Consider the following 26753-nt stretch of genomic DNA (forward strand, 5'->3'; position numbering starts at 1 on the left):
AACCCTTATTTTGCATGCCCGTTTTTTGTAAAAATTTTTTTTTTTTTTTTTTTTTTTTTTTTTTTGCTGCTGTTTTTTTGTTTCATTGGAAGGGAGATGGTTTAATTTAGCTTTTTTTTTTTTTTTTTTGCAGATAAGTGCAAAGCACAATGTGGTTTTCCTCATTACCAAATACGGCTACATCCACCTGTACGACCTGGAGACTGGAACCTGCATCTACATGAACCGCATCAGTGGGGAGACCATCTTCGTCACGGCGCCACATGATGCCACCTCAGGCATTATCGGGGTCAACCGAAAGGGACAGGTAAACTTACCCACCGGTGACTGTCGTATTGATGTTGACCCAGAACACGGACGCTCGGTCATATTAACGTGACTGTATATTTTTGTTGACGACTACCTACTGTTCATTATAATCTACCAAACAATATATCATACACCCTTCATTTAATTTGCGGTGACATAAATGAATGTTTGAAACGTCAAACTTCGTGTTGTGGCATGGGCCTCTGAAAGAAGCTCCTGCTTTGTTTACCATCATGAGGCAAGCTCAGACGCTGCCAGGAGGCGCTCTAAATAATCCATGAGCTAGTGTTTCACACACGGGGAGTGGGGAGGGTTGGATGTTGCCATGTGTGTAAAGCAGAACCAGCGAGGAGAACTGGATCCAGCCAGCTGATTAATAATGTTCCATTCAGGCCACACACAACATGAATAATTGAGCGGAGGGAGGAAAGTTGATCTGAGTTGTGGCAGACATGCCTGCATGTAGGGGCAGTCGTGTGTGTGTGTGTGTGTGCTCGAGTCATGTGGACATGCACGGAGGCTGTGATCCGATAGGAAATAGGCCACTGCTTTGGCCTCTAGTGCTAACAGATGCATTGGTTAGCTTAGCAACAAAATCTGGTAATCTGATATATTTAATGCAGTGCTACATTCAATCTATAAGACTTTTACATTTAAGTCTTACTCATTCCTCATGCTCTTTTATTTTATGCATCAAGTCAAATTTGTTAGTACTGCTGGGAAAAGAATGAATAATAGATTATGAGAAATTGTTTTGCCAATTGACGTTGGAAATCTTTATTACGGCTTTTCTTCCTGTATTTGACAGAGTTCCAAAGTTTTAGCCAGCTCAGGAGTAACCGGTGTTTTTGAGATCTACCCCAAGAGAAAATCAGTAATTTAAGCAGCAGAAACCCAGATAAATCCCAGACTGTTCTAAAATCATGTGAAAAAGAATTGTGGTGAAAAGCAATAAAAATGCAGTCAGTGAAAGAAAATTTTAAATAATGAATAAGCTTCATATTGTTTGGCATCGAGTGCCCTCAGCCTTTCCTTCATCCTCCTTATTGATTTTTCCACCTCTGAATCTCTGCTGTTTTTCTTACCCCTCTTTGCTTTCATTATATTTCCGCTTTACCACCTGTGTCTGTCTTGTGCCCTTGATGCTACTGCTCATGTTACATTTGATACTTGCTGCTCTGTTTATGTTCACTCTAGTATCTGTATTTTTTCCTCTATACATCTGATCAGTAAAATACTTAATCAGTGGGGTAATTTATTCTTGTCTGACTGTTCCCAGACTAACATTAGCTCCTGTTCAATCTCCTCAACCCCTTTGTTCCTTCTCCTTTAATTCGACCTTTTCTTTCAGTTGCCTGGCCACTCCCAAAAAACAAATTTAGATCAGCTAATTGTTCCTGGTGACTTACACCACAGCTTATAGAGGGAAGGAAACTGAGGTTTTAAGTTAAACAAAAAAGTTATTCACATTTCACTTTTTTTTTTGTCTGTAGTTTCATTTTTGGTTTTCTTTATGGTAGAGGTATGACCTATGCTAATCACTCCTGAAAACTCCAAAACAGTTTTCTTGTGTATTTCAATGGACTTAAAAAACCCCCAAATCTTTTGGCCCAGGTGCTGTCCGTCTGCGTGGAAGAAGAAAACATCATTCCATACATCAACAACGTGCTGCAGAATCCAGATCTTGCCCTCCGCCTGGCTGTCCGCAACAACCTGGCTGGAGCTGAGGAGCTCTTTGCACGCAAGTTCAACAATCTGTTTGCTGCTGGCAACTACTCTGAAGCTGCCAAGGTTGCTGCTAATGCACCAAAGGTATTTTTTCTTAAATTTGGCTGTAATTATTCCAGCGTTTCTTGTGCTAGCCCATTGTTTTCATCTTGAGTTCCCGTCTGATTACTTTATTTATTTTCCTCTTTCAGGGAATCCTTCGCACACCGGACACCATCCGCCGCTTCCAGAGCGTTCCCACTCAGCCGGGCCAGACCTCCCCTTTGCTGCAGTACTTTGGTATCCTGTTGGACCAGGGCCAGCTCAACAAGTTTGAGTCTCTGGAGCTTTGCAGACCTGTCCTCCAGCAGGGACGAAAGCAGCTTCTGGAGAAGTGGCTGAAGGAAGACAAGGTACTTTAAGCGTTTAGCTCAGCCTGCTCTCACACACAGAGGCGTTTCCTGCCACTTCCTGACTTTTTCTGTTTACACAAACGGCTAGCTTGTTTGCAAATGCATGAGATCATCTGATATTTAAGGAATTCACACACTTCCCTTTAAAATTGAGGCTCCATCCTGGATTCCTGAACAGTAAATAAGTGACTGCTTTGGGATTGAAACGGTTTATCTTTAAATTTAATATCTGAATGGTTTTATATTTCTCCACATTTCCTCCCTTGCATTACAATGTTTTACAGAAATCCAATCTAACCTCATATGTCACTGCTCATTTCAGTTGGAGTGTTCAGAGGAACTGGGCGATCTGGTGAAGGCTGTGGATCCGACCTTGGCCCTCAGTGTGTATCTGCGGGCGAATGTCCCCAACAAGGTCATTCAGTGCTTTGCAGAGACTGGTCAGTTCCCCAAAATCGTCCTGTATGCCAAAAAGGTACGAAATCTACCTTGGAGTCTAATTAAACCTGATGGATCGAAGTAAGGTTTTATTCTCATTGCATTTAGGGTTTGATTTGATGAGTATTTGTTTTTTGTTTTGAAGGTGGGCTACACCCCGGACTGGATCTTCCTGCTCAGGAATGTGATGCGCATCAACCCAGAGCAAGGCCTGCAGTTTGCACAGATGCTGGTCCAGGATGAAGAGCCATTAGCAGACATCACACAGGTCAGATGGAACCAGTTTTGCCATTTGCAGACTAACATAATTGATCTTTAATCCTAACTTGCCTATGAAGTAGAGTGTGCCATGTAATCAAGTAACGGTGCAGGATGCAGCAGTAGAATTCAGCTATCTTGTAGTATAAAGGAAATGCACAGCTTCCTTTACTTCCTATCTCTGCAACGTAAACACAAACTGCTGACGGAGCGTTCTGTGTTCCCTAAAGTGCTGTACAGGCAGATGAAGAGTTTAGAAATAACTTAGTCATGGACGCTTTACAGTCTTTTATATCCTGTCATAGTATATGTTTGTCTAGATATTCTTTGGACACACATGCAAAATATTTTCCAGATGAACACAAAATTATTTTTGTTTCTAAATCTGCTGTTAAAATCAAATCTTGGGTAAACTATTTTGTCTTATGTTCCCTTTGAAATCATTTATGCAGAGCAGGATTTTTTTCTGTTTTAGTTTCTGAATCTCCTTGCTTGGTGAGATACAAAATCTTCTGAAATGAGCTTCAATATTGTCGTGGAAAAAATTAACAGAGTTCTTAGCTGAGTTCATTCAACAAATATTTTCATAGAATGTGAAGGCGGGGTGCTTGAAGGTTGACTGTTGAAGTTGATGGGTTTTTAAGATGTATTGTTAGAAATGCAATAGGAATGTTCCCTGAAGTTGATCGTCTTGCAGCCCAGAGTTTAGTGACTGAGGTTGGCATGCATTTAAAACTTGGTGAAAGTTTAAAGGTTTTTTTCTCTCATTTCAAAGGACTTCCAGCAGTTTGTCCTACTAAACCCAGAGGCACATACTACTTTACAATCTCTGTTGAAATGTTCTCAATGTTTAAATGGATAAAAATGCATTGCCTTGTTTAATTAGTGGTGGTTGCATATTTTTTATCCATCTGCACTTTTTTTTTTTAAAGATCTCGCTGTGTCTGTTTCTGCTCAGATTGTGGACGTTTTCATGGAGTACAACCTGATCCAGCAGTGCACCTCTTTCCTCCTCGACGCTTTAAAGAACAACAGACCGTCAGAAGGGCCGCTGCAGACTCGCCTGCTGGAGATGAACCTCATGCACGCCCCACAGGTGGACCGGTGTTCACATACTTTGCTAAAAAAAAAAAAAAGCTAGACTCATACAAAAATGTTTTTGTTCTAACGTTTCTGTTGTGCTTGTAGGTTGCTGATGCTATCCTGGGTAACCAGATGTTCACACACTATGACCGCGCTCACATCGCCCAGCTGTGTGAGAAGGCTGGTCTTCTTCAAAGGGCTCTGGAGCACTACACAGACCTGTATGACATCAAGCGTGCTGTGGTGCACACACACCTCCTCAACCCTGAGGTAGAATTCTTTATTTATTTTTTATTTTTTTAATCTTGTATGAACAAAACAAACAAATCCTCTTCTACCCCAGTGGCTGGTGAACTTCTTCGGCTCGCTATCGGTGGAAGATTCAATGGAGTGCCTCAGGGCCATGCTCTCGGCTAACATCCGCCAGAACCTGCAGATCTGCGTCCAGGTGGCGTCCAAGTACCATGAACAGCTCTCCACTCAGTCTCTCACTGAGCTCTTTGAGTCCTTCAAGAGCTTCGAAGGTGAGAACCTGGGCTGATGGCATCCAGTACCGTTACCATCTGCACGCCATGATTCACTTAGTAAAACGTTCAATTTCTTTCACTTTCAGATCTTAACCTATTTTAGTGAGTAGTAGTTCCTCTGTTTCATGCAAATCTTTAAAACCTGCCTCCATCAGCTGTAATCGGCATGAGTAGGACGATAGACTCAGTCACACCAGATGAGATCATGGTTGCTGCTGGTGTCCGATGTATTTAGTGTTTGAAGTCATGGATGCTCTTTATGGACTTGAATTGCCTTTGTGTCCCTCAGGTTTGTTCTACTTCCTGGGCTCCATTGTGAACTTCAGTCAGGATGCCGAAGTCCACTTCAAGTACATCCAAGCTGCCTGCAAGACGGGCCAAATTAAAGAGGTGGAGAGGATCTGCAGAGAGAGCAACTGCTACGACCCGGAGCGCGTCAAGAACTTTCTCAAGGTGAAGTTTTTGTTTCAATTTTATTTGCATCCATTTTTTTTATATATTGTGCATTAAACAGTCCTGCACACAAACGTTAAAGCTCCACAGGTTGATGATCAGTGTGAACGAACTGGTTCTAAGCAGTTTGCTTGCATCTCTTCTAAATCTTGATGGTGGTGAATTTTCTTTCTCTGCTTTTCTGCTTTGAAATAGCAGGACATGTATCAGGTAAACCTTCCTTTCACCCTTCTCCACCGTACAGGATCCCGATTCGTTTTCCTTTCTCCTTGTGCCTCTTCTCTTGAAACATGGAAATGAAACCTGTCTTTGTATGGCAGCGTATATTTGTATACGCCACATTCCATACTATATGAATGCAGTATAAGTTATGTAGTGCTAGTCGGTTGGTTGTGCTGTAATTGCAGTCGCTTGTAGCTAGCTAGCAACCTGTGCTTTTGAGTTTTTGAAATCGAACCCATTTTAAGCAGATGGCACGAAAGGTTAAACCCTGTGCCATCAGGTTAGAGTAGATGGAGTTATAAGAGTTGTTGTACATGTTGCACCTTACTAAAATCTCCCCCCTCAATTTGTGACGCACAGGAAGCCAAACTCACCGACCAGCTGCCGCTCATCATCGTCTGTGATCGCTTTGACTTTGTCCACGACCTCGTCCTCTACCTGTACAGAAACAACTTGCAGAAATACATCGAGATTTATGTCCAGAAGGTGAGAACCACAGCAGTGACGTTTTACCTGCAGCCACAATCCTTGTTTGAGATTCTCACTGTGGGGTTTGTGTGGCAGGTGAACCCCAGCCGTCTCCCAGTCGTTGTCGGTGGTCTCCTGGACGTGGACTGCTCCGAGGACGTCATCAAGAGTCTGATCCTGGTCGTCAGAGGACAGTTCTCCACGGATGAGCTGGTTGCAGAGGTGGAGAAGAGGAACAGGTGCGCTAACGATGCACACATTAGTTTTCTTTACTTGACTCTAAAGATGATTAAAGGAACTCCATGAAGTTATTAGAAGTGGGTTTGTGTAGATTTCGTACACTTTTCCTTTTTTTTTTTTTTTTTTTTTTTTAACCAGGAAAAAAAAAAATTCTTATTTGGGTTTTGGGTAGACCGTGTACAAACAAAGGTGTTTTTATCTTTAATGTAAAATGTGTATATTCTATATTGCACTCTTGACGTTATTCTATTTGTCCCAGACTGAAGCTGCTGCTGCCCTGGCTGGAGTCCCGCATCCATGAAGGCTGTGAAGAACCTGCTACCCACAATGCTCTGGCAAAGATCTATATTGACAGCAACAACAACCCGGAACGCTTCCTGCGGGAAAACCCGTTCTACGACAGCCGTGTGGTGGGAAAGTACTGCGAGAAGAGGGACCCTCACCTGGCCTGCGTGGCCTACGAGCGGGGACAGTGCGACCAGGAGCTCATCAATGTGAGGATGCATTTCATTCATTCTTATCCTGTATCCACACTTTGTTTTTTTCCCCCCTACATCAGACATAAATGTGAATTTTCTTTTCTCCCATCAGGTTTGCAATGAGAACTCTCTGTTCAAGAGCTTGTCTCGCTACCTAGTGAGACGCAAAGACGCTGAGCTGTGGGCCAGCGTGTTGCTGGAGAGCAACCCCTACAGACGGCCTCTCATTGACCAGGTAGAGCCTGAAGACCTGTCTGCAAGGCTTCCTTCCTACCTTCTCCTGGTGCTTCTCTCAGACTCTTGTTTCTGTCCTCAGGTGGTCCAGACGGCTCTGTCAGAAACCCAGGACCCTGAGGAGGTTTCGGTCACCGTCAAAGCCTTCATGACTGCTGACCTGCCCAACGAGCTCATTGAGCTGCTGGAGAAAATCGTGTTGGACAACTCTGTCTTCAGTGAACACAGGTAGGATGTTCTTCACCTCAAATGTTATCCAGGATGTCCACACATCCTTAGAAATTCAGGTATATAAAACTAAGGTCTTGAATTAATTTTTAAAAATGCAATTTGACCTTAAATACACTTATCACAGGTCCTAAATTTTGTCATGGTGAAACCATTTAAACTCGTATTTGATGCAGCTTTTTTTTCCATCAGGAAAATTTGAGTTGACGTCTTTACTGGGTTATTTAACTTGAAGCATTTCAGGCTACCAGTAACTAGCTGCTAATACACCATTGATGGCTAAATAGATTTTTATGTCCACTGTGGAAAAGTGCAAGTTTAGCACCAATTATCATACTTTGTGCAGTTGTCACGATAAAAGTATTGAATTTCTTCATAGTGGTAAAGTCTTAAATTTGACTTGGTGAAACCTGCGGAAACCCTGTGATCTCACTGCTTTCAGATTTACTTGACCAAAAAAGTGCTAATTGTCCCCCCCCTCCCCCCCTTGTTCAGGAATCTGCAGAACCTGCTGATCCTGACCGCAATCAAAGCCGATCACACGCGTGTGATGGAATACATTAGCAGGCTGGACAACTACGACGCTCCTGATATCGCAAACATCGCCATCAGCAATGAGCTTTTCGAGGAGGCCTTCGCCATCTTTAAGAAGTTTGACGTCAACACCTCAGCTGTGCAGGTCCGTGTTCTTGAAATCGCATAAATGTTTATCAACTAAGGGAGGCTTACAGTTTTTCTTTTTCTTTGTTCCCCTCCTCCTCAGGTGCTCATCGAGCACATCGGCAACCTGGACCGGGCCTATGAGTTTGCAGAACGCTGCAACGAGCCTGCTGTGTGGAGCCAGTTGGCCAAGGCTCAGCTCCAGAAGGAGCTGGTTAAAGAAGCCATTGATTCCTACATCAAAGCTGACGACCCGTCTGCGTACATGGAGGTGGTCCAGGCAGCTGATAAGAGCGGTAAGGAGGATCATCTAGAATAAGTGCAGTCTCACGGAAGCAGCCATGTTGGAACAACAGTTCACTTTCCAGCAGGACAATAAGCCTAAGCACACAGCCAGAACTAAAATAATTTTTTTTTGATTATCATGTTAATGTTTCAGGTAACTGGGAGGATCTTGTCAAGTTCCTCCAGATGGCTCGCAAGAAGGCCCGTGAGTCCTACGTGGAGACCGAGCTGATCTTCGCCTTGGCCAAAACCAACCGCCTGGCCGAACTCGAGGAGTTCATCAACGGACCCAACAACGCTCACATCCAGCAGGTCGCCCTCGTTCCGACGCACGGCCAGACTCCCTTCTTTGCCCGAGCCACGTTTAAATCTTTACGCCTTCGTCTTCCAGGTCGGCGACCGCTGCTACGACGAGAAAATGTACGAAGCGGCCAAACTGCTTTACAACAACGTCTCCAACTTTGGCCGCCTGGCTTCCACTCTGGTGCACCTGGGAGAGTACCAAGCTGCCGTGGACGGAGCCCGCAAGGCCAACAGCACCCGCACCTGGAAGGAGGTGTGCTTCGCCTGCGTGGACGGCCAGGAGTTCAGACTGGCCCAGATGTGCGGCCTCCACATAGTGGTGCACGCTGATGAGCTGGAGGAGCTCATCAACTACTACCAGGTGGGTGACATCACCTTTAGTTAACCTTTATTATGAAAGTGTTCTTAGAGATGCACCGATGCGATATCTGTATCAGCCATGTTTGACCAAAGTAGTCAACCTATCTTTTTGTCACGTCTCCCTCAGGATCGCGGCTACTTTGAGGAGTTGATCACCATGCTGGAGGCGGCGCTGGGCCTGGAGCGCGCTCACATGGGCATGTTCACAGAGCTGGCCATCCTGTACTCTAAGTTCAAACCCCAGAAGATGAGGGAGCACCTGGAGCTGTTCTGGTCCCGAGTTAACATCCCGAAGGTGCTGAGGGCGGCAGAGCAGGCGCACCTGTGGGCCGAGCTGGTCTTCCTGTACGACAAGTATGAGGAGTTCGACAACGCCATCATCACCATGATGAATCACCCAACAGACGCCTGGAAGGAGGGCCAGTTCAAAGACATAATCACCAAAGTACGGCTTGGTCGGAGTGAGAAATGTCTAAATTTTAGACGTCTTGGAGTGGATTTTCTAAAATCCTTTCAATCTGCGTCATGTGTAGGTGGCCAACGTAGAGCTGTACTACAAAGCCGTCCAGTTCTACCTGGAGTTCAAGCCTTTGTTACTGAATGATTTGCTGATGGTGCTCTCCCCTAGACTGGATCACTCTCGTGCTGTAAACTTCTTCACTAAGGTACTCTGACGCTGATAAACACACCAAGGTCCAGCCGTTTCTGAGTTATATTCGCCATCAATATTGAACACGTGCGTGTGTGTTTTCAGATGAAGCAGCTGCCTCTGGTCAAACCTTACCTCCGCTCAGTACAGAACCACAACAACAAATCTGTCAACGAAGCACTTAACAACCTCTTCATCACAGAGGAGGACTATCAGGTGAGTTCGACTGACATCACACTGTGATTTCTGTTTTTTAAAATTCGACTCTTAAGCTCCACTTGCCGCTCGTTTCAGGCTCTGAGGACGTCAATAGATGCCTACGACAACTTTGACAACATCTCGCTGGCCCAGCGTCTGGAGAAACACGATCTGATTGAGTTCAGAAGAATCGCCGCCTACCTCTTCAAAGGCAACAACCGCTGGAAACAGAGCGTGGAGCTGTGCAAGAAGGACAAGCTCTACAAGGTGCTGCTTCTACTTGACTGTTGAAAAGTTTGTTTTTTGGAAAAAGGAGACATGGACTGCTTTAAAAAAAATATCAAGACAGCTGATCTAGAACGCTGCTGCTTGCGTTCTGACTAAAACCAGGAAGATGAAGCATATTATCCCACTTTTAAGGTCCCTACACTGCCTCCCTGTAGCTCAAAGAATAGACTTTAAAATACTCTTGCTAGTTTATAAATCACTGAATGACTTAATGAAGATCTGCTGTTGTCATATCAACCCTCCAGACCACTTGGGTCTTCTGGTTCTGGTCTGCTCTGAATCTCCAGAACCAAACATAAAGAGCCGTTCAGTTTTTATGCTCCTTTAATGTGGAACAAACTTCCAGAAAACTGCATAACGGCCGAAACACGGAGTTCCTAAGAGCTGAGGCTAAAACCCCACCTGTTTAGAGTTGATTCATAATTGGGACGTTGATTAATACAAATAAACTTAATGAGCTTTTCCACTTCGTCTCTCTGATAGGATGCCATGCAGTACGCGTCAGAGTCCAAAGACGTGGAGCTGGCAGAGGAGCTGCTGGCCTGGTTCCTGCAGGAAAACAAGAGGGAGTGTTTCGCCGCCTGCCTTTTCTCCTGCTACGACCTGCTGCGGCCCGACGTGGTGCTGGAGACCGCCTGGAGGCACAACATCATGGACTTTTCTATGCCATACTTCATTCAGGTCATGAGGGAGTACCTCTCCAAGGTATGAGGGAAGACCTCTGCATTTATCAAATGCAGTTTTAAAAAAAAAAAATTAAAAATCGAGATGCACCAATCGGATCAGGTTCTCAGCGTGGGACAATTTAACTTTGATGCACTCTTATCTAATATTGGTAGGTCAAGAACAAATAGTTTTTTTTTCTATTTCTAAAATGCTTTAAGACAAAACTCCCATGTTTTTGTTGCTAAATTTTATTTGATTTAAATCTGTCAAAAGGTTAGAATTGGGAGATGAGGTCATAAAAATAAAATCCTGATTGGTGCATCTCTTAACCACCTTTTTAACATGTCAGAACGGCTGTCTTTAAATGAAAGGCGATACTTAATCCTGCTCTCCTGTGCCGCGCCTTTTCCCCTCACAGGTTGAAGCGGTTAAGGAAAAGGTGAAAGCTGAACACGGTTTTTTGCTCGGGAGATTGCAGCCCTTAGTGTGCATGGTTTTAGCTTTAACATGTTACATCATCACCTAGGGTTAGTCACTGCAGTGTTTGAAGACATGCTTCAGTCTCCGAAGAAAACCTCAGAGCTGTAGTGGAGTACATAAAAAAAAAAGCAGGACGTAATTCACTTTAACAGTTTATCTATTTAAGGTGTGATTTTTAATTCTAGAAAGCCTGAAGAGTTTTTCTCCCAGTGATTTGAGTAAAGGCTAATGGGAGGTTTTAACATGGGTCTACTGCTAACTAGGATGCATGTCTTGTTGAGACGTAGCAGTAGACAGTTGGAAGCACCTGGACAGCTGGCCTCACCACACTGCAGTGTTGATATGAGCAGCAGTGTGTCTCACCCAGCATGGGGCTGCCTCCAGTGACGGCCAGCATCTGTTAATGGGCATGGACCAGCTGAATGTGGATGTGAAGATGTTTAGTGGATCGTACTGCTTGTGCTGCTGCTTGTCTTCTCAGGACACGTTTTGCTTTTTGCTGCATCCGACTTGCTGCTTGAAGATTTTTTTTTTTCCATGACAAATTTTTCCATGTGTCAGGCAGTTTGGAAAATATTTGGCCTGTTGTGGTGGTTGGACATCTGTACTTGGTGTTTTATCCACCAGAAAAGGAGACTGGCACAGACTCTTAGAAGCTTTGCTGTTAAAGTTGAACAAAAATGCATGACTTTAGGTTCTGCTTCACCAATTCCTGCCTCCATTTCACCAAGGTTTGAACTATTGTATATCAAGTTCTTCGTTACATTGAGCAACAATGGGAAAACTGTTCACACTCTGCTTTATTTCTGCAGACAAAATGTCTGGATATTTAAGTAAAGTCAGTTTAGTCGTAACGTAATAAAGGTTACTGTGTCTGCATGACTGTTAAAATCCGTCACTATGAGCTTATCAGTATTTAACACCAAATCAGAGGAATCTGAGAACCGATCTAAAAATTGAGACGGAGCCTGGAGGACAATACAAATTATCTAAAATATTTGCTTTATATAGACTTATTTTCCTATTTCTAGCATGTTTTTTGTATAAATATGCAAAGCATTTAGACTTGGCACTAAATGTTTTCTCTGCAATGCAGGTCGACAAGCTTGAAACCTCAGAATCCCTAAGAAAAGAGGAGGAGCAGGCAACAGAGACACAACCCATCGTCTACGGTAACGGCTGTCATCCCTGTCGACACGAGCGCCTTACTCATCTCCTGCTAGTCTTTCTTATCCAGGATTTTCAATTAAAATTCAGGCTTTCCCTCAGGAAACCTGGAAAGACTGGTGGACTCCCAGCAGCCCACTGTGTTTTTGTTTAGAAATGTTAAGATACAAAAATTCAGAGGTGCACAAGCAAGCATCATAATTTAAACCCAAATTATGAACCTAGCTTAATGTCTCGTTACTGGTGAATTAAAAACACCATTTAAAATCAACAAATGACTCTTAGCCTGGTGGGACAAGTAAAGCCTGGTGGCCTGCCAGGCTTAATACACTGGGGGAACCCTGAAATTTAAAATGAATAAAACAAGTTAGAGTAAAAAAAAGATGGCTAGTATGTGATAAACTGAACTGGTTTAGATATTTGTTTTTTGTTTTCCAGGAACACCTCAGCTGATGCTGACAGCAGGCCCCAGCGTCCCCGTGGCCCCACAGCAAGCTTATGGCTACGGCTACCAGGCCCCTGCAGGGTACACCCAGCCAGCAGCTCAGCCAGGCTTCGGCTACGGCATGTGAAGACCCCCCCCCCGCCTCCTGTCTGTCCACATCCAAGCTCCATCCGTCTCCCAACAGTCCTTCACCACACCTTTATCGCCTCTCTGCCCTCTACTGGGAGTGGGGAGATGATACTGACAAACTATTACTTTTTTCTTTTTTTTACTTTTCCTTTGAAACTGTCATGAAGGACTCAGTTTTTTTTTTTCCAGTTTGTCAAAAAAGATTAAATCAGATTAATTTCCTCACATTCCGTATTGACTAGATTAATTTTCTTGTATTTTATTTGAATGGGGACATGGTTAATGTACAATGGGTGGGCTTGCGAGGAGAGAAAGTTCTCTTCTCTCAGATTTATGGTCTGTTGTGAAGCATCTGATTTTGCACTCTATAGTGAGAAGATAATGTAGAATCTTTTTCCTGTCCTCGTGTGAGCAGCTTCGTTTTTGTCCCACTGTACAATGCGTTGAATTGTAGTATATTCAGACACCAAAACTTGCTTCGTGTGTTTATTTTTGTTTTTTTTTTCTCGCAACATCAGACTGCTGCTTTCACGACCATAATCCTGAAACACTACGTTTTACTGGTCCCCATGCTCCCTCTTCAGGGCTGTTTGGTTGAAGAAAATCTAAGACTATTTTACATACGATGTACAGGAAAGTTTGATTCTTTCCAGCAAAAGCCTATGCAGAAGTCTCTAAACTCAGTTCTTCTCAGAAAACATTTCCATGTGCTTTACACACTGCTTTAACACGGGACCATTCTGCCTCAGGAGGGACTGCAGACCTGTATGTGACTAACATGCCCCTGTCCTACTCTGGTTTGCATCAGTTTGGTCACTGTTGCCGATCCTGCAGGAGACTTTTTTTTTTTTTTCCCTTTTGCTCCACACTTTCTTGTGTCCCGTTGTGGTGTTTCATTTAATGTTTTCAGTTGACCTACTCATCCAAATCTGAAACTATGTCAAAACGTTGGGGGGGTTGACATTTTTACTAAAGGCTTGCTTGTATACAGAAAAATCAATCATTAACTCCTTATATTCTTATCTAAATTACCTTAGATTTAAATTGTGCACTTACGATACTTGATTGTGCATAATCAGGATCATAATGAATGAAACAGCAGTTTTGTTTCCACTTAAAAAAATTAAATAAAGGCTTTGTTTGTCAAGAGTGGTGTCCTGGTTTTTAGTTTTTCTAACCAGTGTGTTTCCTTCCATAGCTAATATTTGGTGTGATTCTAGCAATGTGCTCATGACCCCAAACTAGGGATTACTTATGCATCTGATTATTGCCTTATAATACTCAAGCTTACCGAGTTTCAAATGGAGATAATTCTGGTTTGCGGCTTATGAAAACCCAAAAATCACTTGTGCATTGTTGAGCTACTGGAAACTGTTCAGTATTTTATTCAAAGTTTGCATGAATTACTTCATCGATGTGGCATGGAGGAAATCAGCCTGATGTGTGCAGGAAGTCCATGTTGCTGTGATAGCTGTGTTGTTGGGTTTGGTGTTGCATTTTGTTATTTTTCCCCAGTACCCTATAGGTTCTCCTTAAGGTTCTGGTCAAATCGCTATGGTGGCCAATAGAGGACATCATCATGGTCACTTGGGCAGTATTTGGTGCCTTGATGGTGTGGAAAGGTGCCAAGTCTTGCTGGGAAATGATCAGCATGATAAAACTAATCAGTAGGAAGAAGCAGGAAGTGCTCTAAAAGGTCTAGATAAATGGCTGCGTTTGGTTTTAAGAGTCTTAAAACTCTTGTGAATTTTGTCTCAAACTGGAATTGGCGTTGCTTCAGTTTTCTCAAAAGTTATTGCTTGTGCGGGTTTTCTATGGCACTTTTTTCCTTCCACTCAACTCTCCAATAATCGTGCGTGGGTACAGTGTGTCGTGAACAACCAGCTTCTTCAGAATTTACGTTTTTGTGATTCGTCGTTTCTATGGGAGTTAGCAATTTTCCTGATATTTTTAGATCATACTTAAGTATTACTCTTGTATCTTTTTCTGATAAATATTTGAGTTTTCATCTCCAAGATACATTCTTAACAGAAACGCTTGATATGCATCACCGCTTAATGAGTTTAACTTTTGAAATGACTGTAATAAATGAGCTAATCCTAGAATGGCGCACAAAACTTTTTCTCCATCTACCTCCATAAAAATATAAATATAGGGATCTGGCGCCCTCTGCTGGTACATTTGGGAATGTACTGGAAGTAAAAAATGGTTGTCACCTTAATCTTAAAGCTTTGATTTCATGTCACTGTAGACAAAATGTTTGGGTAAAGCCACCATTTATATCTCCTCTGTGCATTTTTGCTTTGAGTTAACCTGATTATTTTCCCAGTGGCCCAAATAGTCTCCCATAGTTTACAGAGGTTTCTTTGGTTATTTTATTTTCAGTAGTAAGAGTCAACTAATGTTGCGCAACCATAATTATCCAAAGATCCATTCTTGTTCTTGCCCAAATTCTGCCCTGTTAAAACTCATAAGCCACAAATGTTACATGACTGAAAAAAGACAACTTATAATCTTTGAAAAATATCCTCAGCCTCATGTCTGGACTGGTATCGGATCTGGATCTGTGCGACTTTGGCAAGACAAATGACTGTATGCTGAGCCCATTATTTTATTTAACAAACATCTGTAATCACATCCTGTCGTAGAAACGACATGCAATGCCAGTACCGACTTCACCGTCTAGGTTCAGAACGACTCAAATGTTGAAAACTACGATCAGAAACAAAACAAATCGATTCTTACACTTTCTGCTTTACTCAGAGAGGTGCTGCGTAAAAAGTATCTTCAGCACAGATCATTATTCCAATTCATAAGAGTTTTGATGAAATCTTGTCCTAAAAATGAATATATATATATATATGAACAAAACTTTAGTAGAGCTTCAAGTCTCCGGTGACGCTGTCCACCAGCGTGGCCGGACCGGGGCCAATGCCCAGCACGGTGCGAGAGCCGGGCGCGATTTGAGTCCTTCCTGCGTCCTGGATGAGGCTGACGGTGAGTCCCACCTCCCTGGCCCGGCCCAGCAGGTTCATCAGGGTGTCCTCGTCTGGCGCCTTCACCACCACCTTCGGCTGGCCGCAGTACTCCCACTGCCTGAGCAGCTCGGGGCTCCTGCGCTGAACCTGCTTGTAAGCGCTCACTGCGGCGTGGGAGCACTGGGCCGCCACCTTCCCTTTGCCCATCTTCAGGTCATTCCGGACCACCAGCACCATCTTGAACTCCCCGCCTTCTCCCATCACGCTGTCCTCGGCGGAGCCTTTCTCCTCCGACTTCATGGGGCTCTTGGACGCGGGGCCGAGACAGGTCCGCAGGTGCCAGCCGAGGAAGAGTCCGCAGCCCAGACCGGCGGCAGCGACGCCCAGGGGACCATAGAGCGCATCCATGTTCAGCCTGCAGACAGTTACAGGAACACGCTCAGGTCTACGTTACAGGCAGCTTTTGATCAAGCTGCAACTTCAGGGAGGCAACAGGAACGCCACGTAAGCGCTGCCCAAAACAACCAAATAGTGGCCCCAAACAGCTCCACTCCAGGGGTTCCAGGTCACACTGGACAAGTCTCCTGTTTCCTGTTAGACAGTAAAATAAATCAATCCTTTATTTATCTGATAAAAGTTTGAAACGCTTCAATTCTACTCCAGATACTCAATGTTCCTACATTCCTTTGAGTTTGAAGATATCATATGAAACGTGTGCTAATTTTTCCAATCAAACTCTGCTGTTTGATGCCCTGGGTCAGAGGTCAGAAGTCAGGAGAGCTCTGTGCGGTTCAGGAACCGGTTTGTAGGGATGAAAAACACAGACAGCTGATCAACTGTGGTCCCGCTTTCTTGAGTAAAATGTTTCAGTATGAAAATGAACACATCTATTGTTCATACCCTGGGATAGTGCGCAGGGAGGACAGCTTAGACAGTGGACAGATTCATCCTTTGGCCTTGGTAAATACCTGCATGGTCTCTGGCGAGAAAAACAGCAACACGTCATTACGGGCTGTTTGAAATTGAGTCCACCTCTAAACTGAACGCTAGACCGCACCAGACAGCGGAAACACGCCTTGATGTAAAAGTAATTTAGCTAAAACAGCTCAGATCAGCTGTTTTAGGGTCTTCGTATTTTTGCATTTTTCTAAGGTAATTAATTTCTTCTTTGCGGCTTTGGTTTCTGATGATTATGATGAGCTGTTGATGTGATTTTATACATTTCGATTGTTCGAATAAAACTCTGGTCGATTGTGAAGTTGAACAGTTGAACAGTGGTCTTTATGGCTTCACTTTTTACACACGACATTAACGGAGCTGGGGAGACGAGATAACAACGAGCAGCAGGTAGAAAATATCTAGTTTCTCGACATGTTCCAGGTCATAAACTGTAATACTTTGTTTCTTCAAACCTGAACTAGTTTGTTCGACACCAACAGAAAACTAAACAGCTGGGGGTAAACACTGCTAAATTATGACTGAAGGTGAAATGTATTAAGTGATTTTATCATTTCCACTTGCAGATTCTGTTAATGAATGGGGTTCGTCACAGTTAATTGAAGATAACTACAACTCTCATCGCTTCAGGTCATTTCAGATTTGATAACACAGAGCAGCACACTTATTAAGGATTGGATTAGTCCATGAATGAACAAGCAGCTCCTGATTTGGAAGCTGAAACAGAAACTAGCCGTGCCTAGTTAGCCTAGTTAGCTTCCAGACTACATACACCGGAACGCCTCTGACGTATGATCGTCTTTACAAAGATTCAAAACGTTAACTGTAAGCCGAACTTATTTACAGAGAAAAAGTTTCATACCTGAAACTCTATGAGCGGGACTGAAAGCATGGAAGAAGTTGCATCGTGCAGATTCTTCTTCTGGAGTTTAGCAGGAGCTGACTTCCCCCATGCTGCCCCCTGCTGCTCGTAGCTGGTTCTTCTTGGTTTTACTGGCGGTTGGCAACAAACTGTTAGCATTACTGCTATCTATCTAGATAGATAGATAGATAGATAGATAGATATTCTACCAGAATTTTTTTTAATAAATAAATCAATCAATAAATAAATCAATAAATCCTACCTATACATATAAATACACATATATACACACACATATTCAAATATGCATACTTATACATAACTTTGTATTCTAGCCATCTATATCATACACACATTCACAAACACACTTACTATAATCAAATTCTGTGAAAAAGTTTAGTTTTCTTTAAAAATCAAATAGTTATTTGTATGTTTACCCCCCAAATTCTTCCTCAAAATATCTAATAAACTAACCTTTTCCTTAATACTTTCAAACTCTCTCCTCATATATCTTTTCTCCTTTTCATATTTATGACATCCTAATATAACATGCTCTATTAGGAGCATGTTATATTAGGTCGCTGTGATGATTTATATTTATATTATATTAGGTCACTGTGATCATTTTTCACAATGATCACATTAGCAGCACAAAACAACTAGAGGTACTTTTGTAGCGTTCATAAATAAATGGTAACACTTTATTTGAAGGGGTGTGCATAAGACTGACATGACACTGTCATAAACATGACATAACATCTGTCATGAACATGAAGGAGTCTTTATGAATGTCTACACCTGTCATGACGTGTCATTTGGTAAATAATGACACTTTTCATACAAAGTTGCTCTAAAAGTTCCATTAAAAGTTCATTGAAAGTGCCAACTTTCCATGATTCTGTAAATAATGACACTTTAGTACAAAGTTGGCGCTTTTAGTGGACTTTCAATGCAACTTTTAGAGCAACTTTGTATGAAAAGTGTCATTATTTACCGAATGACACTTTTGAAGATATGAATAACTTTTACCACACTGGTTATTTGTGACCCCAATCTTGAGTAGCTATTTATTATCACTACTGTTATTATTTCATTGCTATTGTTCGTTAGTAGCCCTGTGGCAACCCCGCCTTTTGCCCGATGACTACTGGAGACAGGCACCAGCTCCCCTTATGATCCTGCAGGAATAAACATGTTTAGATAATGAATGGATGGAGGTTTACCAGTTTGTTATTATAGCAGTATTTCAGCAACAACTAAATAACAGGGTTTTCCTGAGCGTATTATAAGCCTGGCAGCCCGCCAAGCTTTATTCACCCCCTCCACCCTTCCAGGCTAAGCATTGTTTGTTCATGTTTTTAGAAAAAGCTGGGAGTGCGGACTAATCACACCACTGGTAATTTGTAAACAATATGTAAATTTGATGTTTTGGTTTTCTATTTTTAATAAATTAGCAAGAAAAAAAAAGAAAGAAAAGAAAACCACATTGTCATAATGGGATATTTGTGTGAACAATTTTGAGAAAGAATGTTAATACAGTTTGCATTAAGGCTGTAACATAAGTCAAGTTTTTTCAAGATTGAAGAGCATCAAATAGGTAACATCTGTGTTGTATCCAGACCATGAGCTGAACAGCAGACAAAGCCCACAAGGCAGGAGGCACTTAAGGAGGGACAAACCAGTGTCAGGCTTCAAGAAAAAGCAGGAGAAGGGAAGAAGGGAGGAGGGGCCAAACACAGTAAGTGGAAGAGAGACCAGACTTTTGAGCACACTGTGGGAAACGTGAGGGTGTTTAAGAATCTCAGTGGTTTTTCTTACAGCATTTAACGGCATCAGTCCTGGGTCACTGTATCTCACGTTCTGTGTGTGCATTAATCTTCTACTACCAAATAAAGCACTCAGACAACTGAAGCTGTAATTTTATTACGGTTTTATTTTAACCCATTTCTTCTTTTTTTTTGTCCATTCCCATGGCCTGTACCATGTCTGTGGATCAAAAAACAGGAGCAACACTGTATCTCAGTTCTCCGTAGGGCTCCAGAAACTCAAATGCTACCAACCACAAGTTGCAGTTCGAATCAGAAACGTTGAAGCTCGACGCCAGGAATAACAAAATGACTACAAAAAGGACGAAAAAGAGGATTATGTATCCTAGTGCCTTGACTCCTCTCTGCAGGATCCTAGCACCATACTTCGGCCAGCTGACCGGACTAAAAAAATAAATTAAAATTAGTCATTTTAATTAGATTTGGGTTTAATTTTATTTTTTTTGTCTGTATTGTAGGATATAAGTACCATTCTCTAGAGGTTACAGAGATGAAGTGATCCTTGTAGTCATCTTCTTCCTGCAAAGACAGCAGCAGATTGGAGCATTAGCCTCACATGTTAGCGGTGTCATGTGGACGTCCATCAGGTCTACTTTAAAACACTCAGGCCAAATAGCAGTGGCACTGCCATCTTCAGGTTTTTGTGTGATTGTCAGTCTTAGAAAAAAAATATTAATTTAATTCAAAAATACTTAATTGATCCCAAAGGGAAATTAAATCCAACTCGTTCAGATGTTGTACATGCTGATGGCAGGAAGGACCTCCTCTAGCAGTCTGTATTACAGTGAATTTGAAGAAGCATCTGACTTAAGATGCTACTTATTTTTCCCACCACGGCCATGAAGAGGATGGTGACAATCTCCAGAGGTTCAATAAGTGCTAAAATGTTAGTCAAATTGTGAAGCCAAAGAGAAATTATGAAGTGGAACTCATTTAGAAAATCCAATCATCCCAAAAATTCCAGATTGAGACCGTATGTGCTGTGTTAATCTTTTAAATTTATTTTAATTGACTTACACTGATGCGAAGCTGTAACAAATCTAATAAAAAATTTTCTAATTCTCAGGCAAATATATATTTATAAACATTGATCACATGTAGTACTAAAGTACAAGAAGGAATTACAGCAACCTACTAATATAAGAAGCTTTTAAAGTTTTAGTGTGATACATGGTTACGATTTTAAACGGCCATTCAAGAGAAATAATCTCAGTAAGGGGGGATTTTCTTGATGCATGTAGATTCGTAGTCGTATATTATCTTTACCACTGAATGTAGGACCTCTGGGACTGGTTCATATTTCACCACCGTTCTGTAAAACCAAAGAAAAACAGGATGGAAGATGAGACAAACTCAGCTGATTGCAGAATCCAAAGCTTCAGAAACTCATTCTCCCATTATGAGCTGACAAGTCGGTACTCACAGGATCTGTTCCTCCTGAATGTCTGTCAGATTTTTCTCCAGGAGGTGAATTTCATCTCTGAGTTCCTGCAGAAAAATCGAACACCGAAATGTCACGGGGACGATCATATCCAGCTTTTAAAGATTCTGTCACAGAGTCGTACTCGTCATCGGTACCTCAATGATGTCGGCAAGTCTTTCTATCTTCTTTTTCTTGTCACACTCCATCTCAGACAGCTGATGGAAAGATGCTCAGATAAACATTTTCATGAAATCAACTCGGTCATGTTAAAAGTGAAGCTCATTAACTCTTCATAGCTAGAATTATTCATGGCAGTATTCTTACTCTCTCGATTTGGGTGTCTTTGTTATGTAGGGCCGCCAGGATCTTCTGGTTTTCCTTTATTGTTCAGTGAAACAAAGAAGAAAAGTGACCCATCCAAGAGGCAGAAATAATACATCAAGCATGAACTGAAATGAAGTAAAAGTTCACCTTGATTATATTCTCAGCTGTTTCCTCCTGATGGTGCTTTGAAAGCTCCTCCAGCTGAAGCAGATCAGAGTGAGAGCGTTTCAGAAGAGGATGGAAATAACTTCACATCGGTTACATGCAGGTCCAGCCCAAGGCGCATATATATATATATATATATATATATATATATATATATATATATATATATATATATATATATATATATATATATATTAAACGCACACACTAAGCCACTATTTAGGGGCCTCAGGAATTTCTATTGAATTAAATTTGTTAAACTCAGGAATACTGTTAAATTTAATTTGACAGTTTCCGCATAGATGACTTGTTTTAAATGGTTCAAAATGTAAGACTTAAATTAGTTGATGAGTTGGTAAAAGTGTACAAAATAATCTTTCTCGCATGGTTATTGTTAAAGTGGCAGTATTATTATTATTATTATTATTATTATTATTATTATTATTATTATTATTATTATTATTATTATTATTATCTAGGCACATAGTGCCATTTTATAGCACAATCACGTAACTATGTTACCTTCAGTTATAAAATACTATATTTAAAAACAGTTTTAAAAAATTTAGCGCCTTAAAATCGGGCCTCTCCCTCCTTAAAAGCTCCTGCTCTTTCTGAAACTCCGCCTTCAGGAAGTCATCAAGTCACTCCTCTATTAACCCTTTAATAACATTTTTGCCAGTGTTTCACTGAGTATAATGACATCAACACAGTTCCACCAGGTGTTTGCTAATTGCTGCTGGCTAGTCTAGAGGAACTGAGTCGTGGCTCAGCCCTGGTTACATGTTTATATGATGTTGTTCCCTGCAGTCTTTAATGCTGTGTCAGAATTTACCAAGCCCTTAGCAGATGTCAGTATCTCTCAACACTTTGTTTGTGAGAAATCTTCCTGTACCTCAACAGCCAGCTGTTGATTTTCCTCCTTCATCTTCTCCAGATAATCTTCCTACACGGAACAACGTCAAACAACAGGCATCAGTGCAAGTAAATCTGGTGTCTGCCAGAACTGTAATAAACACGCTTAAGGCTAATCACTCACCATTTCTATAATCTTAACTTTTTTCTCTTCTAAATCTTTCTGCCGCATGAGTTCTTTATTCCTTTCAATTGATGTCTTCTCATTTTCTATCTGTTCTTTTAACCTGAAAAACGATAAAACAGCTCTTCAAGAGAAACATCATGCTCGTTATAGAAACTAGATTTCTTGTCATTTTAATGTCACGGTTTCTGTAAAAAAACAACAACCAACCAACCAAACAAAAAAGTTTAATTGAGTTTACTCTTTGATTTTCTTGGTCAGGTTTTGATTTTCTTGCTCCATTTCTCCCATCAGCTCCTCCGTGATTTGGCCTTGATCGACTAGTTTTTCATAGAGCTCCTTTGTCAGCCTGTGTTGTTTTAAAGCCAGATCATATCGTTTGCCGAGGTCTTTGATTTCTCTGCACAGAACACCAGAATGTATGCAAGTTGATCATCAGTCAGTTAAAACAAAACAAAACAAGCGTACCGTTTCACCGGGCACTCACACAGCGGCGGGAGCCTCTTCATCAATGACGATGTAAGCTTCCTCCATTTTGTTTCCCCGGTTTGCGTTTGTCCAAGGTGTACCGCACTGTCCTACTCTTGACCTTTGCTCGCCTCTCTCAATTGCAATCTGCTCTGCGCTGTGACTTCACCGAGCCCGGTTCCGTTCCCCGTGACCTCACAGCTGCATCCGGATTTTTAAACATGGCTGAGAAATCCAAATTAATCTCCCTGGGTTACAATCCAAACATGAACTCTTTTTCTACTGTTAATACCCTAGAAAATAAGTCCTCGCATGGGTGTTTTTCATAAACTGCTCAGGCAGAGCAACAGGGTGGCTGCACAGTTGATGAACACTATTAAAACTTTTCACTTATAAAAACTAAACGCCTTTGCGTTGAGCTACGTTGAAGGAGTCAAGGGTTGGCTAACTCTGCCACCTGTTGAGGGAAGTGAGGATTAATCTGTAATTAGACTACAGGTGTGGTAGGAGCGAAACGAGACACAAAGACAGTGATTTGATGTCAAATGAAACATGTCCCATACTTTGTGGTGAAACTGTAAAGCACAAACACACCAGTAGGTGGCAGTAGTAGAACCAGCGCAGTTTTAAAATACTTTGTTTATCCCAAAAGAGAATTTCTCAAATGAAATATGTCTGTTGACTAAGTTGTTTTTATACTCACATTGAGAGTTTGGTCATATATGTAGTTTTATTTAAAATGTTTGTGGATTTAGCAAACAATTTTATTTATTTATTTATTTTTTTTTTCTTCTTCCAACATTCAAGCTGCGTTGCTCTCTCAAACAGCAACATTACTTTTTGGACTGGTTTAAATAAAACGGTAGTGTTTATAATTCAGAATGTAATTCTAATATGAAAATTATAATTTAGAAATCTCAATTCTTTTAAGTTTCATGGTGAATTTGCACACAAATCTTGTACAATTTTAATGGACACAAATATTTAAAAAAACAAAACAAAAAAAGTAGTGAAAATCTCTCATTTCATTTTTTTTCTTTTACATTAAATTAAATGTATTTTTGTAGCCTTCTGTGTCACTATGTGAATGTTTTTTTTATCAGTGCTTATTTTTCCAAATCTAGCTTTACATTTTATGCAGCACAAAATGTTGAGAGATCATCCGTGAGCCAAAAGCTTGATGGTTTTAATGAACCGAGCGACAAATTCCCATATCTAAAACAAACCAGTAAGCTTCTACATGTGACAGTAAAGGATCACATTTTTATGTCAATTTGCTTTCATTGTCTTATGATTGCTATGTAAAAATGTTAATTTTCAAACCTGACCTCTAAAGTAGGGGAACAATCCAAAACACATGCAACAAATTGCAACCACCAGAAAGTCCGGCCTATTTAAAGCCAACTCAAAAGAAAATACGGGTGAATCGAAGCTTTCGCTGAAATGGTCTCTGCTCTGAGTCACCCGCTTTTAAATCCAACGCTAATTTCAGATGCACTCGGCAACCTTACAGTAACTTCGCCTCGGAGCCTATAACAGGGAGTTTCTAAGGAAATGGAAACTGGATCTGACTTGAGTGGCGCTGATTCAAGGCAGCCAGCAGAGGCTACACTTGCTCCTCGCATCAGCCTCCTCTTGTTTTGAAACAGTTAAAGATATTCATTTCTGCTGACCCCATTATGCATGCTCTGCACACATGGGGTAAAACTTATAAAGCAGTCAGTGCCTTCGTCACTGTTTTCGTCTTTCCATAAGTTTGAAAATCAGAATTGAGATCTTGTTTAATGAAACCCAGGTGTGGCCCTGCTGCACTGCAGAAACTGTGGATAAATCCAGTGCTGCAAAGCTGTTGTCACTCTTATTCTACCACATATGTGGAGCTGTCTGAAAAACTGCCTCTCTTGAGTCTAAACATGAAGAACTAAAGCAGTATTGTTTGTTTTCCTGTGATTGGTATATTGTGCCACTTTTTTGTTTCGTGCATGTGTTCTACTTTGCCAGGAGAGTAGGTTGGTTATGCAGTAACATCACGGTGTAATTTTTATTTCTCCCCCCGCCCCCATGCTTAAAGAGCAAACGATCAACTGGTAAGGAAGTCCGGTGCTCTGTTAAACAGTTCAAACATGTCGTCGAAAATGATCAGAAAATTGATTCCAAAAAGCTGCTGGTGAAACCACTTCAAGCATTCAGCATGCCGAGGTGAATGAATGTTCTTGAGTGCTGATATTATTGGCATAGTTATGTTTTATTGGTTATTTGTCTTTTCAGATTTCTTTGTTTAGGCCAGATGTTCTCCCTCAGGACTTTTGCTTTGGGAACAGAGTTCATGATGTCAGTCTTAGTTTCGTGTCGGGTTAAATGGGACACACCCCTTGTCCACTCAATCAACTCAATATTCTGCAAAATGTCTTGTGGACATCAAGCTGTTTTTGACTAACGTGAGACAGCTCTTCATTTTTCTTTATGGCCATTGGCGGTTTTGCCCTCACAACTCTCCCATGGAAGCCATCTTTGCCCAGTCTCTTCCTTACTGTTGATTCATGAACCCTGACCTTGACTATCGCAGCAAGGACTGGAGTACTTTAGATGTTGTTCTGGATGTGTTGTTAATGTGCTCATTTTTATAGCCCAGCCAGTCCTGGGAAGATTCACTACTGTTTCATGTTCTCTCCATTAGTGGGTAATGGCTCTCACTGCGTTTTGATGGAGTCCAGGAGTCTAAGAAATGTCTTTGTAACCCTTTCTAGACTGAAAGTCTCATTTGGACTTGATCTTTTTTTACTTTTTAAGGCACAATGCAACTTCTGAGAGGATTTAACCTGCTTCATAATTTGGGTTATTTAACTGGTCATAAGATAAATAAAATGGTGGTAAATTTTTCAAAGTCATACCTTCACAAAATTATTCGTCCATTTATGAATATTTAGCTTTGTAGCTAAATATTTAGCTTGCTAGCAAATTTGGCGCTATAAATTTAGCTTGAAGCTAAATATTTAGTTTGAGGCTAAATATTTAGCTAGCTTTCAAACTAAATATTTTGGAGATCAATATTTAGGTTGCTAACTAAATATTAAGTTTGTAGCTTATGGAAGCCCATTTCTGCCACTCTGATAAAAAAAAAAAATCTCATAATTATTGCATAGCTTTCCTCATTATTATGAGATTGTATCCCATAATAATGAGATATAATCTCATAATAATGACTTAGTAGTTAGCTATTTTGGCAATAGTGACTTATGCGAGAGTATCTCATATTAAGGTGACTGCTAAGTCATAACTATAATTTGTTTTTTATCAGAATGGCAGAAACAGGCTTCCATAGGTGCTAAATGTTTAGCTCTTAAGCTAAATATTCAGCTTGCAGCATTGATTTATGATTCAGTATTGATTTTCTACAAGGGCCAGGCTAATTAGCATAACTTTTCTTTCACGTAAAAGAATTAGCTCTATTTCCTCGGAGCCATATATGTGCTGTAGGTTTGATTGATCAAAGTTGCAACACTCACGCCAAGCAATTTGTCAACATGTCCCCCCCAAAAAAAATCCATGACAGACCGACTTCGCCGGGGATCAAATTGCATGTCCTACTGTATCAGTTACCCGGAAAGGCGATGCCGGAGCATGAGGTTCAAGCTGGACGTCTTCGCATGTCAGGAAATGAATATATGGCAGTGCGACAGGCGTACTGAAATACATCTGAGGACTACAGCTTTGACCTGAAAACTGTGAAGTCCTGTGGTCAGTCTGGGAGTTAGCTGCTCTCTCTTTGCCCAGTTGCCTCTCGCTCCCTCGCTGCGAGAAGCCCAGCAGAGAACTGGTGCATGTTTGAAGTGTGTTCCAGGAAAGTTATCCACTTATTTATAGACCTTTAATTAGACTGGCTCTCTTGGGGTTGGACCGGGCAAATGATGAGATCTCCCCCTCTTTTTGTGTCCCTTTTCTATCAGACCCCCCCCCCCCCCCCCCCCCCCCCCCCCCCCCCCCCCCCCTCCCTCCCCTATCCCCCCCCCCCCCCCCCCCCC

General features: G+C 41.6%; 3 protein-coding genes across 6 annotated transcripts in view; 1 reads left to right on the top strand and 2 right to left on the bottom strand.

Annotated features, from left to right (window-relative positions):
- cltca (clathrin, heavy chain a (Hc)) overlaps positions 1 to 12775 on the top strand; it is a 39257-nt gene extending 26482 nt beyond the window's left edge. For 2 of the 4 annotated variants that reach the window (XM_015035412.1, XM_015035422.1), the window contains 26 exons: positions 134 to 307; positions 1924 to 2121; positions 2229 to 2429; positions 2752 to 2904; positions 3013 to 3135; positions 4084 to 4221; positions 4314 to 4478; positions 4552 to 4732; positions 5025 to 5188; positions 5771 to 5896; positions 5975 to 6117; positions 6378 to 6612; positions 6710 to 6832; positions 6914 to 7059; positions 7555 to 7738; positions 7823 to 8015; positions 8159 to 8316; positions 8396 to 8668; positions 8795 to 9112; positions 9201 to 9332; positions 9422 to 9532; positions 9611 to 9781; positions 10286 to 10507; positions 10887 to 10907; positions 12045 to 12120; positions 12554 to 12775. In XM_015035412.1, the coding sequence (XP_014890898.1) occupies positions 134 to 307; positions 1924 to 2121; positions 2229 to 2429; positions 2752 to 2904; positions 3013 to 3135; positions 4084 to 4221; positions 4314 to 4478; positions 4552 to 4732; positions 5025 to 5188; positions 5771 to 5896; positions 5975 to 6117; positions 6378 to 6612; positions 6710 to 6832; positions 6914 to 7059; positions 7555 to 7738; positions 7823 to 8015; positions 8159 to 8316; positions 8396 to 8668; positions 8795 to 9112; positions 9201 to 9332; positions 9422 to 9532; positions 9611 to 9781; positions 10286 to 10507; positions 10887 to 10907; positions 12045 to 12120; positions 12554 to 12687 (4263 nt within the window). In that variant the 3' untranslated portion in view covers positions 12688 to 12775. The remainder of the gene's footprint in view (positions 1 to 133; positions 308 to 1923; positions 2122 to 2228; positions 2430 to 2751; positions 2905 to 3012; positions 3136 to 4083; positions 4222 to 4313; positions 4479 to 4551; positions 4733 to 5024; positions 5189 to 5770; positions 5897 to 5974; positions 6118 to 6377; positions 6613 to 6709; positions 6833 to 6913; positions 7060 to 7554; positions 7739 to 7822; positions 8016 to 8158; positions 8317 to 8395; positions 8669 to 8794; positions 9113 to 9200; positions 9333 to 9421; positions 9533 to 9610; positions 9782 to 10285; positions 10508 to 10886; positions 10908 to 12044; positions 12121 to 12553) is intronic. The other 2 variants (XM_015035429.1, XM_015035438.1) reach the window with 1 other exon arrangement.
- Positions 12776 to 15282: 2507 nt separating this feature from the next.
- On the bottom strand, positions 15283 to 17614 carry ptrh2 (peptidyl-tRNA hydrolase 2). The gene is made up of 2 exons (XM_015035450.1): positions 17487 to 17614; positions 15283 to 16082 (listed from the first exon to the last, which is right to left on the bottom strand). Exon 2 carries the CDS (start codon positions 16073 to 16075, stop codon positions 15563 to 15565), a length of 513 nt encoding a protein of 170 aa, XP_014890936.1. The 5' UTR covers positions 16076 to 16082; positions 17487 to 17614; the 3' UTR covers positions 15283 to 15562.
- A 1785-nt stretch (positions 17615 to 19399) lies between these two features.
- LOC106949109 (kinesin heavy chain-like) lies at positions 19400 to 23204 on the bottom strand. The gene is made up of 11 exons (XM_015035146.1): positions 22751 to 23204; positions 22505 to 22663; positions 22264 to 22366; positions 22120 to 22170; positions 21207 to 21260; positions 21060 to 21113; positions 20891 to 20950; positions 20736 to 20800; positions 20579 to 20624; positions 19782 to 19831; positions 19400 to 19696 (listed from the first exon to the last, which is right to left on the bottom strand). The coding sequence occupies exons 1-11, from the start codon at positions 22795 to 22797 to the stop codon at positions 19480 to 19482; spliced, it is 906 nt and encodes a 301-aa protein (XP_014890632.1). The 5' UTR covers positions 22798 to 23204; the 3' UTR covers positions 19400 to 19479.
- Positions 23205 to 26753: the final 3549 nt, after the last annotated feature.

This window comes from Poecilia latipinna, unplaced genomic scaffold (genome assembly GCF_001443285.1).
Source record: "Poecilia latipinna isolate Pla-1442-1.1 unplaced genomic scaffold, P_latipinna-1.0 Scaffold20, whole genome shotgun sequence".
NCBI classification, from domain to species: Eukaryota; Metazoa; Chordata; class Actinopteri; order Cyprinodontiformes; family Poeciliidae; genus Poecilia; species Poecilia latipinna.

Coding starts and splice junctions, on each gene's coding strand:
- ptrh2 (XM_015035450.1), bottom strand. CDS start 16,075: ATGGATGCGCTCTATGGTCCCCTGGGCGTCGCTGCCGCCGGTCTGGGC.
- LOC106949109 (XM_015035146.1), bottom strand. CDS start 22,797: ATGGAGGAAGCTTACATCGTCATTGATGAAGAGGCTCCCGCCGCTGT. Junction 22,367..22,504: donor CTGACCAAGAAAATCAAAGA/GTAAACTCAATT, acceptor ATCGTTTTTCAG/GTTAAAAGAACAGATAGAAA. Junction 20,951..21,059: donor AAGACACCCAAATCGAGAGA/GTAAGAATACTG, acceptor TCTTTCCATCAG/CTGTCTGAGATGGAGTGTGA.